The sequence below is a fragment of the Geospiza fortis genome, unplaced genomic scaffold, assembly GCF_000277835.1.
Source record: "Geospiza fortis unplaced genomic scaffold, GeoFor_1.0 scaffold201, whole genome shotgun sequence".
Classification (NCBI taxonomy): domain Eukaryota; kingdom Metazoa; phylum Chordata; class Aves; order Passeriformes; family Thraupidae; genus Geospiza; species Geospiza fortis.
In genome coordinates, this window is record NW_005054440.1 from 919,707 (window position 1) to 934,706 (window position 15,000).

General features: G+C 34.0%; 1 protein-coding gene across 1 annotated transcript in view; it reads left to right on the forward strand.

The window, feature by feature from the left end:
* AP3B1 (adaptor related protein complex 3 subunit beta 1) overlaps positions 1–15,000 on the forward strand; it is a 139,670-nt gene that overhangs the window by 78,208 nt on the left and 46,462 nt on the right. Inside the window, exons 19-21 of the mRNA XM_031062180.1 lie at positions 136–310; positions 7,777–7,849; positions 8,753–8,859. Of these exons, the coding sequence (XP_030918040.1) occupies positions 136–310; positions 7,777–7,849; positions 8,753–8,859 (355 nt within the window). The remainder of the gene's footprint in view (positions 1–135; positions 311–7,776; positions 7,850–8,752; positions 8,860–15,000) is intronic.

The window sequence follows — 15,000 nt, forward strand, 5'->3', positions numbered from 1 at the left end:
ATAGCTGAATAGTTTTTTATTGCAGAGAAATCATGACTTAAAACACATTTAATGAAACTTTGAAATGTAGCATATTGCCCAAGCAGATTCCTTTGGTGGTTTTACATGTCTCTTAATGTTTTTTTAAATATGTAGTGATTCAGAGGATATAAAAAAGAAAGCAGAGGGGATTTCCAACAAGAGAAGCACATCCAGTTCCTCTGATACAGAGTACACTTCATCAGATGAATGTTCTTCAGGATCCAAGTCAGAATCTGACTCTAAAAGTGACTCTGAGTCTGGAAAATCTAGAAATGATACCTCTAATAAGGTTAGTAAGGTAAAATATGTTTTTTTAAAGCCTGTATCAAATATGAGAATGTGTATCTAACCATCCATCCATGTTTCTTTCTGTTGGAGTGAAGATGGGTAGCAGTTTTATGCATACCTAAAACAATCCAGAATTTATGAAAAAAAATCTTTTTACTTTTCATAGAGAGACAAGTCCAAAAGTAGTTTGATAGTTTGAGCAAGTAGGAGTGTTTTTATAACAAAAAACCTGAATTATAAAAATATAAATTACAAAATTTCAGTTTATTATTTTATGTTATTTTTAGTCCATATAGATGAAGAACAATAATAGAATCTAATTATTTTTTATACACAGAACATAATATTTTTCTAGTAGTCTATTATTCTTTTATAATAAAATTAATTGTTTTTTAATTTAATTTTTAGGTTATTGTTGAACTGGTGAAACTTAATACATGCATGTGATGGTTATTTTATTAAAATGGAATTTTAAAGTATAGCTATAGTGCCTGGGTCTGAGAGGAAAGAAAACCAAGAACCAAATGTTCATACATTGTTTTTTAAGTGTTTAAAGATGTTCTAATAGAACTCTTAGCTTAGTTTTAAATTTTTCTGTTAAAATTGAGAATAATACAGTTAATGAATCTATAACTGAGATGTACATATCGATTAGTAGCATTAATATTCCTAATGAGCAATCAACTTTTATTGCTGTCTGTGTTTGATAGGAATATAGAGTTCTGTTGCTTCAAATTCTGTAAGCTTTCTTAAAACAGACATGAAATAGCAAGCTTTATAATACATATTTTTTTAATTGGTTTCAAAATATGTGAAGATGCAAAAACATGCAGCAGAGTCATTCATGTGTCAGTTGGGATGTAATTGCTTACCTTAGTGAAGAAAAAGAGCCTAAAAGTTCATTACTCAAACTAGTGTTATAGAATTAACTATCCATGCTGTTGGCACTAATTGGTTACTGTTTACCCACGTACCTTGTATTTAAAAATAAATAAATGAGGAACTTTTTGCTAAATCTGTTCAGGAAGAAGAGTAAAAGAATTTCTGACACTTGTTTTTCTGTTACTAAATACTTCCTATGCAATTCTTTCTATATATTTACCAAAAAAAAAGTTGAAGAGTAGAATTGTAGCTCAGAAATTTCCATTTAAATTCTGATATGTGGTATTGAAAATTAAGTGAAGCTTAATTTCTCTTAATGCATTTTAAATTAAGCGAAGCCATTTTAATGAAGTCTCCTGTATAGATGGCAGATTAGTCAAAATAGACATCCTTTGTTACACTTCTAGCAATTTTTGAAGCTGGTGAATAGGTGTGTTTTGATCAGTAAAGAGGTAAGGCCATTAATTGATTAGGCTGTTGAGACATGTATTTCTTTTAAACGAGGCAAGGCTCTCCATTTCTCTAAATCTTGAACTTATATTGTACATGATCTTTGTTTTGCAACTTCGTAGGTGTGCCTAAGAACTCTTGAGTTGTGACCTTAACTTTTAATCTATTCCCTTCTTCAACCAAGTAGAACAAAAGATGAAGTGAGGCTGTATTACCTGAGAAGTGGAAATGTGTTTCCATGTTTCGATCAGTTTCCTGCCCAAATAACACACTGGGTAACACACCTCTATCAAAAGGTTTTTTCTTCTAGACCAGCCAGACTGGATCCTGCAAAAAAATGGTAGCACAAAAAATACAATTTGAATCTGCTTAGAATAAACTGCTTTGATACTAGGTGAGACATTAATTAATTGTAACAGTTTGCAGCTCCCCACATCATCAGGGTATTTTTTCACCAGAAAGCTATACATACTCTGATGTGCTTAGTTCTGAGCAGGCACTGCAAAGCCATGTTCAAACTATCTTCTCTCTGCTGCATTTTTCCATTTTTCTCAGGACATTGACACTGTGTAGATAATTTCTGTCACTATAGTTCTCTAAACTGTTTGGTTCTTTCACAGGATATGTGAGGACTACTAGCATAAAGAAGCTTTTTGTATTTTAAAACAGCAGAATGTCAGTGTGAAGTCAAAAACAGTGAAAACAGTGAAGTCAAATACACTGAATATGAGAACTGGAGCGTCCAAGAAGCTTGGGGTTGAATTGTTGAAGTTGATGGAAAGTTGTCAAAACCTTGAATTTTGAGAGAAGGAACATTGCAGTAGTTCCAAAGTCTTACTTGATTAAGAAGCACCTAAAAGGAAATGTGTTAGGAACAAGAAGTATTTTTAAACAGTTGACAGAAGAGTTGATAAGAGTAGAGTCAAAGCATAGAAGGGAAAAATTGCAAAGCTTTTAAACATCACAGAAGACATTACAACAAATAGCAATGTGTTTATATGCATGGAAACAAGAAAAGTAGTGAGGAGATTATTGAAAAGCATAGAGCTCACTGTGCAGAAGCTAAATGTTCCTAAAATTCTTTTTCATTTAGAAATTAGCACATTTAATATAAGGGCAACAAACTTGGCTGATGAACTGTAAACATCAATGGTCATATGTTAAGGAGCAGGGGGCAGTTAATTTAATGTCCTTGAACAAGAAGAACTGTTTCAGTATATGGTATTAATCCCTGGAACTTTAAAGTTAGATTCCACTTAAACCATGTTTGATGCCTGCATTCAGGTGTGTGTAGTACTTGTTTATTTTTAGACATGTAATTAGGTAAGGTGGTGGGGGAAAAGAAACACAGGTATTTTTTATTAGAGGTGATTGCTATGCTAACTAGCTTAATAGGGTTTTTTGACAGAAGGCTGTTTTGAGCCCTGTAATGATAGATGAAGGTAACTGATGGTAACCTAGATAACACATTCCAAGCTAGAAAGAAAAAAACAATTTCTAACAAACTTTAAAGAAGATTATAGTTGAAGTCTTATATATAGACCCCCTTATGAGTCAAGGTACATCTTAAAAGAGCCACACATATTTTTTTTCTGCTCCCTTCCTGACTTATTTTCAGACCACCCAGGAAACAGATGGTTTCTGCTAGGCTCTCAGAAATGCATGCTTTATTCTGATAGTTTGTCATTAGAAAAGGCATTGCTTATGTTATTCTGCTATAGTGTGTTTTTAATTTGGGCAGTCTATATGGGGAGATTATTCATTAGGATTTCGTTTTCAGTAAAACTGAAAATATTTTCTGAAATGCATAATAATAAAAGAAGTTGTGGTTAGTGAGCTCTATTTTTATGATTTCTCAGTTTGCTACACGTTATGAACTACGTTACATTGCAGATGCTTTGGGTGATGTTTACCATTCCTTATATATTGTGTTGGGTGTCATCTCCATGTTCTGCAAAATTTTCTTAATAAAAAAGGTTTTATTACATTCACACTGGAGCTTAATTTCTACATACATCCATGCACTTACTGGCATTAAAATATACTACAAAAAATTCAGATTATTTTCCTATGTTATTAATGGTTCAGTATTTTTTCTCCTGACAAATCATTTTGAAAAAGCTGTTGTCTTCACTGTAATTGAGCTGCAGTGAATAGAAAAGTCAGTCTCTTCTACTGCAGTCTTTTAAATAATTTTTAAATATGGATAATTTGAGGTGTTCAGCTACATACTATACTGTAAGCATAAATACTGTTGGGCTAAAATGCAGATTTGAGGATGATACATGTGTAAGTAGGGGTCTCTACAGTGGGATTTTAAAATCAGCTACTGTTGACTTCCTTCTACAAGTATAATACAGTCACTCAGCTGTTAAAAACCTGATCCACTATTTAAAAAATATACAAAAACAAATTGTCTATCTTTCTGCCTGATCTCCTTTCAAGTGCTAACACAATGGAAACAGTGGGTGATCTGTCAATGCATTTGGATTGTCAGTGATGGTTTTGTATAAATATTGGGAGGATAAGAAATAAAATTCGCACAGCAGAATATGATTTCATCTGCCTTTTCTCTGCAGCTCCATGGCTCATGCTGCGGTGTGAAATTCTCATTTTACACACTTTGCAGGCGGAGCACATGAATTATGCATTGAGCAAGAGAAATCTCCTGCTTCAAGTCCTATATGCATTTACCAGGTTCTATCTCTATTATCAAGATGAATTGCAAATGGAGAAATGTTTGATGGAATATACCTTAACTTCTTTGTTTAGTATTCTGCTTTTCCCATAGTGGGCTTTCTTGGTAGAATACTGTTTGGATTATATTGTAGGCTTAGTTTTAAGAAAAAAAAAAAGATGAAAAATTGTGTTACAGAGAAATGTCAGACACGTCAGAACCTTTTTATTGTCTAGATTTCAAATGCAAAGCTTTTTTTCCTCAATTGAAATATCTGCAGTCATTGGCTATTTATTGGTCATAGACAGCCAATCAATTTTCTCTTCTTGGAAAAAAAACAATTTAAAAATAATCATGTTTTTATAGGCAGGATCCACATAAATAGATTTCTTTGGTGTTTTCTACAGAATTGCACACAATTAATGTACATACCTGTATGTAGAAATACATATAAGCATGAAAATATTTGTGTGGTTTTTGTATATATAGCACCCAAACACATATATTAATAGCCCTGTATTTTCTTAAGCTTCAAACACTCATTTGAAGTTGGAAATAAGACATGATGACACTTAAACATTACCTTTATCTGGATTTAATTAGCCCTTGATTTTACATTTCCCAGATGGTAGGGTCAGGTTGGTGCATTTTTTGCTTTCTGTTTGGTAGAATTGTTTACTTGCTTGTTTTTTATAGTAAACTGATACACTTAAATGCCATCTTCTGGTAAAATGTGCAGTGAAATTTTTCCTTGCCATACATTAGTTCAGGATTTTTTTTTGTGCCTTATTTTAGGACCATTTTATTTTGTTTTGAACTATAAGAAGTAAATTCTCTTGAAGGATTTTTCCCCCATTTTTAAACATTTTTTATGTAGTGGATTCAAAGTAATATCAGTGAAAGGATGGATTTCACCTTATAAAAGTACACATCAAGCCTTGTGTACTTTTTGTACTTGTGACAGAAAAAGCAAACTGAAGCATGCTATTGGTATTATTTGTGACTTAGACTGCCCATCTTAGTTGTCTTCAGTAAACAGATTCAATAAACAGTAAGGATTCTTTGGCAGTGACTCCCAATTTTTTAGAAACTTGTACTGAAGCATGTAGAATTCTCCTCCTTGTAGGACTCTTGAGCCACTTTTTAGAGACTTTTAATTGGCTTCATAATAAAAGGAGATGGACACAAACCATCTCTATGGGAATATTTAGCAAATATAAAACTATAGCTTTCAACTTCAATCATAGTTGAAAGTAGAATTGTATCTTACAGATAAGTGCAGACAGATGGTGAAAGAGTTCAGAAATTGAGGATATTTTTAATATATCTGCCTTTTGTTTAACCGAGTTCTCCTTTAGTCTGTTTTGATTTCTGAAGAGTTTTCTAGTTCAGGACAGGGGTTGTGATGCATAATTTACAGTAAAGGTGCTGGAAATAACAGCTAAACCCGAGATTCAGGGCTAAATATTCACCAAATAGTAAAGTGGCTTGGAATTCGTGAGAAGGATTGTTACAAAATTGTGTCTCTGACATGAGTAATTCAAGTAGAACTTGTAGCTTATGGAGTACACTATTTGTCCTTATTTCACAATTCTAAAACAAAAGTAGCCAAAACAAACTTAGTGACTTGCTAATAAGCACATCTCAAAAGAAAGGTCTGGTAGTTGTGAGCAGAATGGAATTCAAGAAACTTGGTTCTGCGGGAGTCCCTCACTGATTCTGGACAAAACATATCAGAAGTTGTATCACTTCAATGCCATTTTAAAGCTTTTTTGTAGTATTTTCTTTGTTCAGAGGAGTTTTAGGTTTCAGATAAATCACCAGTAGTAGAACACTCAAATACCATAAGTAATAATGATCATCAAAGTATGATGATGTTAAAATAACTTTTAAAATAGTGGCTCCTGTTCTTTTCATTCCACAAGATGATTCTTCTCCCAGAATACCTCAAGCATATCTGTAGGGATCATGTAAGTGACTGCTGTCTGAGCCATGGTATTTATAGGAAGATCATGATAAGTGATTTCATCATGGCTGAGGTCAAACCTGGTAGTCAGTGGCTTCAAATAGCAACAACGTTGGCTAGCTTCCTTTATGTTCTTTGGAGGGAACCCTAGAATTTCTTGCAAAATTGAAAAAAAAGTAAACTCATTATTATCATTTGTTTACAATTGACTGTCAAGCTGAGAGACCAGAAGAAAGGGAATGTGCCTTGAGAAAAGAGGTGTCATTTTATTCTATGGTGCTGGTTAAAGGAAGTGGTTCTAGCTGTTGAGTTCACTCCAAGCTCTTCTAGAAATTTGTGTCTTGAGTGTCTGAAATGCTTAAGAAATTATGGTCTAGATGGGCATAAAGACATTTACTAATTCATTTAGACCTGTTAATTTATTAGAAGTGGTAAAATATTTCTCTGTGAATTTGGCTGTCACATACTGTTTAAGAGGAAACAGGTAAACTAGAAAGTGTGACTTCTGGAAAGACTACATTTAAGTTACTTGCAATAACTTGGATAGTGAGCAATGTCTTAAGATCTAAAGGCAGTTAATATGTTTTATAAAAAAAAATTACAAAGCCTTCTGTTTGGTATGTGAGCCAAAGGGAACGAAGAGAGAAAAAATTCTTCAGCTGACCCAAATGAAAGATGCATTAGAGTGGGCAGGAACAACATGATGACAAAACTCCTTGATACAGAAGTTTCTGGCTACATCCAAAAATCAGTGCTTTATACTAAACCACCCTCTTGGCTGAGTATACTGAGCTGTAACACAGTGAATTCTTTCCTGAGTCACCACTGTCTAGGCATGCTCTGTAGGTATAGCCAACACTTGCTCTTACGAGATTTGTTTAGAACTTTTTTAGTTACTGAAGCAAATTTTGTTGAAATACTCTGTCATGGTACTGGGATTATTACTTCCCTAGTCTTTACTTCAGGTACAGCCAATTCTTATTAGAACTCATCTCAAGCTTAAAACTGAATTTTTTTGGTGACAAAAATCAGCTTCCTGTTAAGTAAATCCCAGTAGATAATTGGACAGAATTCTGTGCTCCCAGATAAGTGCAAATTACACTGTATTTCTCATTGAATAGATTTTGACATGTTTTTCATATGAAAACAGAAATGTTAGTACACAAATCTTTTGTCTTGAAGAGATAGCACCTTTATTTTTTAATGGTCTCAACAGAAGTGTCTGATCTGTCACTAAATGTTTTCTGTGTAGCAACAATTATTAATATTAGATGAATACAGGGGCTACAGAAATTCAGTTGTGGAATTTAGATACAGTTTAACTATACAAACAAATCTTTCTCAGTAGGTGAGTTCTCTGGATGCCACGCCCTGAAAATGGATACATTTTGCTTTATGAAGTAGTAAAATAAATGCACTTGCTTTATGAAAGTACTAAATGCTTTTCTTTTGCTGATACGGTGAAAGATGAAATATTAATCTATTTTGACAGAAAGAAGAAAAAACAGTACAAGATAGAAAGACTCCAAAAAACCAAGACATGTTTCTCTTAGATTTAGATGATTGTAAGTATCTTGATTAAAGCCTCATTTTTCCCAAGGCATAAAATCAGTTCAGTTAATTCAATGAAGTTAAATGTCTGAAACATTGATTCTGTTAATTTATTGTACTAGTTTCCTGACAAAATAAATGCTTAGACTGTCAAGTTTTTTTTAAGCACAGTTATTACAATATTTTGTTTTATAATTGAGAAATTGTTTCAAAATTTAGAATCTCCCACCATATACAACATTTACTTTGAGAATTTGTATGTGTCTGGACTTGTTTTTTGTTAAAGTGGACTTATTTTTTCGGGTAATAATGGATGTTACTTGTACAATACCTGTGCAATCTATAGGCCAATTATGGTATTATATTAGGATACTAAAAACCGCATTTCTGAAGAACTGTGAAATGGTAGTCTTGGAAGGGTAAGATAAACCTGGCACTGGTTTTTGGCTATGCTTGTAGTACCCTTCTTAAAGTTTACTTCTGTAAGTGCAGCACATCAGAATTGCATTAACGTGTACTTTGCGTGTAGCCTGTAAATGAAAATGTGCTACATAGTATGTATCAAACTGAAGGATAAAATAGAGGAAAAATGGGAAAGGAGGCGAAAATACTTCTAAATAAATCACACAATATATTCATGTATAAGTTGTATATGTATTTTCATTGCTTATTCTGAATATTGGGACTATATGTCTGAAATCTTACATTTAGAAACAAGCATATAACATATTCTTCAAATGTTCATCAATATGAATACCAGTATATTCATCAATGAATATTTATCAAGTATATATACAAGAATAAAACATTTAGATGAGAATGTAAAACTTTCTTGTGCAATGAAAAAGAAATCCTTTTTTTTCACAGTATCTTAAATTGTTTTTCCGTTTAAGTATCTCTTACCTGTTCGCTTCTAGTTTGTCCTGTAACAACTCCTGTGGCAGTTCCTACAGCAGCTGTTTTGTCCCCAAGTTTAGCAGCAGACCTAGAGGGATTAAGTCTGTCGAGTTCATCAGTCATTGATGTAAGTAGCCTTTAAAAAGTGGGAGGGTGCATGTGAGTTTAAGCATTTCACATGTTTTGAGGCCATCATTAAGGTGTTTTTTTTACAATTCTTTCACCTACAGAAGTTTTGTATGAAATTATGGTTTACATGCAAGTCTGGCAGCATTTTTTGATCTGTAATTGCATTCTGAAATGTGGATAAATGTATGAATATTGCATGTCTGAGAAGGATGCCTTCAAGGATTTTTAACCTTGTCTTTCAAGTTGTCTTTTTCTTTGCCTCAGGGAAACTTTAAATCAGAAATTAAGTAGCCAAATGGCAGAGGTCTTTCAAATAATTAATCAGCTACACTACCAAAAATAAGCTACAAGAACAGCACATACTTGCTAATACTCAGTCCAGTTTGTTTATCATACATGTTTCCAATCATGACATTTTGCTACTGGGGAGTAATTTTTCATAAATATATGAAACATAGCCCCTGGGTGCAAATAAAAAGGGTATAGATTTACAATCAGTGGTGTATCAGTATGTGTCATGATTCATTCTGTTAGTGCTTTGTAGTACTTTCCATTAGGGAATCTCAAAACTATAGGTGTAATTAGGGTTAGCAAACTCATGGAGGTAGAGGGTGTTCTTTATTGTGGGAAAGAATAGTAGTTTGTTCTCTTTCAATTGGGTTTTCTTTAGTATTTTGTGTGTGTCCAAATTTTATTTGCAATTTAAATAGAAATTGCAGTGGTATAACAGGGTACATATCTCTGTGAAAATAGATGGGTATGACCAGACAAAATACCAGAAAAACAGCCATTTTTTTAGCCTAGCCTTGTTTCTAATGAGGTTGGTGGCTAGAACCTACGCTGCAACTTTAATAGTCACTGATAACCTACTTTGTGCTAATACAGGATACAGTAGTTTGCAACATCAAATATTTGTTAAGTAAAGGAGTTACATGAGTGATTCGATTCAATTCAACTTTGCTTATGATTCAGTTTCATGTTTACAGGCTTCAAGATTTGGTGTTGAAATGGGAGACTTTGAAATAATTTGTTGGATATTAGCCTTATCTAAGAAAATTGGCATATAATGTGAATTTCAAGCAGGCCAGTAACAATCCATGGACATGCAGTCAGTACAACTGATGTGTAGTCATTGATGTGTCACACAGTCTGAAGATGCCAGTAATTCTCTTCCATGTTATTTTGTAGAGCAGTATACAGTCTTAGGTGGCAAGTCTGTTTAACAACAGCTATGGTGTTACTCTTTGATTGCACTCCACAGTTGCCTCTTTACCATCCTTTATGGCTTTGACGGCTTAAAACACAAGCTGTCATATGTTTACCTGGCTTTGGGTTAGCTTAAGAGTGACTCTGGTGTCTTTGCTTTACTTCAAAATTATCACCTTTGAGAATAAATTAGAGATAGCAGTCTGTAATGCCAGAGGCTTAGGTGCCCCTGCTTGCCAATGTCTTTATTTCTTTCATTGTCTACAGTACATGAACATATATTCCACTCCCATATTCATGCTTGCTTTCCTCATGATTGCCACTGTTCATTTGCTAAACTGCTTCTCCCCATTCTGCTGAAGACAACTACAAAGAAATAGAGCTGTTTGATAAACAGAGCTAGAAGGTGTAGGCTGAAGAGTAGAAGTTGTTCTGTATGATGACTGTGCAAACTACCTCCCCAGTGTTACTGAGGTCTGGTAACCAGCAAAGAAACTGGAACATTTCCTCATTCTCTCTGCTCTGGAAAGAACCCAGATCATGTAAGATTTAATTGTTTCTGCCCGGATGGTGATTACACTTTGGTCTGTATTCAGTTTTCAGGTCTAAGCTCAGCTCTCATTGCCTTTGATAGTTGCCGATGTACATGAGGTCCTTTGCTGAGTTTTCTGCACCAGGGAGCAACGGAAATTAAATACTAAACTTAAAACTCATTCTTTCAAATTTTATCTCATTCTTTTCAAATTATATATATATATTATATTAAAAAGTCTTATGTGTGTGCAAGTAGTTAGATAACTATAATCCCATGATGTTCAGCACCAGCAGGTAATTTTCTAAAATAAAAATATAAAACTGGCTTTTAAGACTTTATGTGGGAATGTGCATCTTCAAATAGTATTTTGAATTTAATCTATGATGCCTAATTCTAAAGATACTTTAGAAAACTTCTTCCTTCAGTGGGAGAGAAAGTGAATATAACTGTAGGGCACATGCCAAACTAACAGTGAGAAATTAATTTATTACTAGGCAATGGAAAGCATGGAGTAAAAATAGATAAGTACAGTATATGACCCTAATATCAAAGAAATGTAGCAGCCACTTATCTTGGAATATGTCGAGCATTCTATTATTCAAATCATTCAGTGCTGTAATTGGATACAGCTTTTAGAAAACTTTTAACTTCCAAATTCAGAGCTGCTGAGTGTTACAAAGAAAGTATAAATACAAGAATGGTTTTACAGTTACGGGAAAACCTACAAAACAAAAATATTCTTGAATAGAAACTGCACAATCTAATGCTTTGTCCTGTGGCTCATTTGTTTTTATCATCATGTTTACATACAGTACATTTCCCCCTCATATAAACGCATGCATGCGTATTATAGTTTGTTCCAGGAAAAACAAAATTCTCTTGTAATTCATGGATAACCTTCTTCCAACTGAATGCAAAATGTAGTAAATCTGTGTGCATTCTTCTGCCGTGGTGCATGTGGTTCATCTTCAGATTTGAGTGAACCAGGTAACTGAGGTCACTGGAGGTTTCTGTGAGGATTCTCATGGTATGCAGGCAAGTGATGGCAAAACTAAGTGCTTGAGGAAGCTGCAGTTGGTGTTGATTGAGTTTCAGATTAATAATTTGCAGTTTTGAAAAATATGTGAAGATGCAGGGCAAATCAAAAACAGGAGGCAAGACAAAACTGCAAACTGTCAGTGTGAAGCAGTTATTGGAAAACACTGAAAATGGGTTTTTTCCCCAAAAGGGGTGTTATAAAGTGAAAAAAGAGGAATTGAAAGCAAAATTCATGATTGACCTAAGGACAGGGAGGATTAAAATCTGCTACAATAATTAATATTTTGAGCAAAAATGGTGAGAGGAGAGAGAGGAGAGCTATAGTAATAGAGAGAAGCTGAAGAGGGGAGTGATCTGTTCCTCCTGCCACACAGCTGATGAGGAAAAAAAAAAAACTAAACCACATGTTCTTTTCTCATTAGGATTTTAAATGGTAAAAATGTATCTCCTAAATGTGGAGACCCCTGAGTATGCTGCACAGGATAATTAACTGGTAAAAATGATGCGTGCTTTTGTGGATAAAATTAGTGAGAAGGAAATATTTCTTTGGTAGCAAGAAACCTGTTATGGTTCAGAACAGTGTTAGTTCAAGGAAGAACTGGCAGGTCTATATGAGCTGTGGTGAGAGAAGTTGGATAGGAAAAAAGTGTGTGGCTGTATGGTCTGAGTTGAGTAGTATTTAAGGAGAGAAAATGGTTTCCTCGCCCCCAATAGGATAGTTTGGGGAAAAGGTCAGGAGTGACTAGGAAAATGTCACAAAAAATGCATATACCAAATTGGGGAGAAAAGAGAAAATTCTTGTTGTAGTGGGGAAGTGCTTATAAAAATATTTGTTGCAGCAATTTGGACTTGCTATCAATTACTCTGCATATAGAATTGAGGTATAATTGAAGTGATACTGCTTTACTCACTAAGGTTTTATTCAATATGTTCAGTGTTTTTTCACAATAGTGTTGCTACCAATGGTATGTTTTATTGTTCCCTACTTTCCTCCCTACCAGGCCTTCCAGAGAAACTGTTTAGGAAGGGAGGGGTACATCATCTTGTTTTCTTTTTCATATCTTCTAAAGAACTTTCGACCAATCTACACTTTAAGAACTTCTTTGGAATGGTGATGTATGAAGAAGAAATAATAGCTTTTGTCAAAAGTCAGAGTCAAGCTGCAGACCTGTCAAATCGGGTGATAAATACATTTCATTTTAAATTGAGTACAGACTTAGAGAATTCCTTGAGAAATAGTAAGCATGAACTTCCTCAATATTTTATTAAAGGTATTTTCAGACTAAGAGAACACCTTAAATGGGATTTTATTTCTAAGTTGTTGACATAGTCTTTAGAGAGGAAGACTTTCTTATAATTTAGGTGGCTTTGTCCACTTAAGCTATTTCTTATACCACTATAGCATGTCTTAAGACTAACTCTGAAGTATATTATTTTCCTGTTTGAAGCATCTCTGCTTAGAAGTACTGGGTACACAAAGGCTGCAGTAATAGGTTATATAACGGCTGTAGTCTGGTATGCAGTTTGTGAGAAAGGTTAGCATGAGGTGTTTTAAGAATTTTCAAAATCCTACAGTAGAGAAATAAATAGTAGTTATTCCAAATAGTTTTTGGCATGCGCTTCATAATTTTTTTTTTCAGAGCTTTGCAAGCAGCAATTATTCTTTAACTATGTACATTTGTCATTCGTATAAGCTCTGGTCTAAGTGCTTACCTCAGGAATGGCTGCATCAGAAGAAACATTAACTTGTTATTGTTGTGAAAGAGACATAGTGCAACCGCTTATGATAGCAGCAGATTGTGGGCAATGGTGGTCTTCTGCCCATTGTTCTCAGGCAGATTTTGATCAATTACCATTGTTTTTCAAATAATTAGTTTTATGTTTCTGTAAGTATATCCATACCCTCTTTAGGATGCTTGTAGAATTTTTTACTCTGGCAAAAGAAGATGCTTTTAAATAACCTTTCAATATTAGTCACATCTTCTCTTCTATCCTTAGTTTTTGCAGTCCTTTGTTAAAAAAACACAAGCGTATGATAGAATTTTATTATTTTTATAGCTGAGCATTTGCCCTCTTGTTTTTTAGCCTCCTGTAAGGAGTCTTATCTCTTTGCTGTTTCATCACAATATTTTTCCCATATGTTCAGTGTTTTCATTATACTTCTGAAGCCCATGTTTTAATATACAGATTGAAATTGGGAAGGTTTGTTGTGGAGAGGTGGAGGGAGAAAGTATGCCACAAGACAGTCTACATGTATCCTATTCCTGGGAATGTTCATGACTTTGCTTGTGTTGTTGACCACAACTGCACATTAGACAGAGATATTTGTGCAGTTCTGCAGTTTACAGCTTAATTTGTGAAGGTGGGTTTTTTCCCTGTGGAACAGTCCCTGTTGTGCCTTACAGGATTTGTATCTGGCATAAAGCATAATTGAGACCATGTTCTACAGAGTATGTTAGTAGGGTGCCTTAGGGAAGTTTGGATGTGTGAAGCAAGTGAAAAGGCATAGTCTTGGATTTACGAGTTAAAAAATAACTTTGTCTTAGTACTGCCCAAAATTCAGCTATGTGGCTGATTAGGTGTGACTGATGCTTGTGGGAAGGCAGTGTGGTCCAGTGGATACAGAACTGGGTGTTACATATGGAAAATTAGTTCTATTTTTGGCTTACTACTTGCTGTGTGATCTGGAGGGAGTATCTTAATCTTTTAGTTTTCCATTTGAAAAATGAGGATAATGATGCTTACTCACCTTGGGAAAGCACTTGGAAATCTACAAATGGATGTAGCTGCTCATCAGCAGATATTAACTAATGCCAAGCTAGAAGAAGAAGAAGAAATGAAACAAAGACTCCCACATACTTTTTTTTTCTTTGTTCCTGTAAAATTGCTGTATAGGTGGATGCTCTTAGATTGGTTACAGAGAATATGTATAGCATCAGATATTTGAAAGCTATACTGTCCTTTCAGAAATTGCTTCCACATACTTCTAAAAATGTTAGGTTGGAAGAAAATAATCACTTGCCTTGACACTACTTGCTTGTCATTTCACCTCTATTCTTTACTTATAAATGCATTTACAAGTATTTGTGATATTTAATAATGTTTAAGCCTTAAAAATACGCATCTCATGTTTATTAGATCCATTCATTCTTAAAAAAAATTGCACTTCAAAATTTCTCTCAACTTAATTTCTTCAAATATATATACACTATAAATGAGATGCTATTTATAATTATAGAAATTATATAAATACAATGTGTAAGTAGTTAGCAACTTGTATATTAATGTAAATGTATTCTGAATAACCAGGTCATTGATTAACTTGATTCAGTGCTAAATTGCTATTTTGCTGTTTTGTTA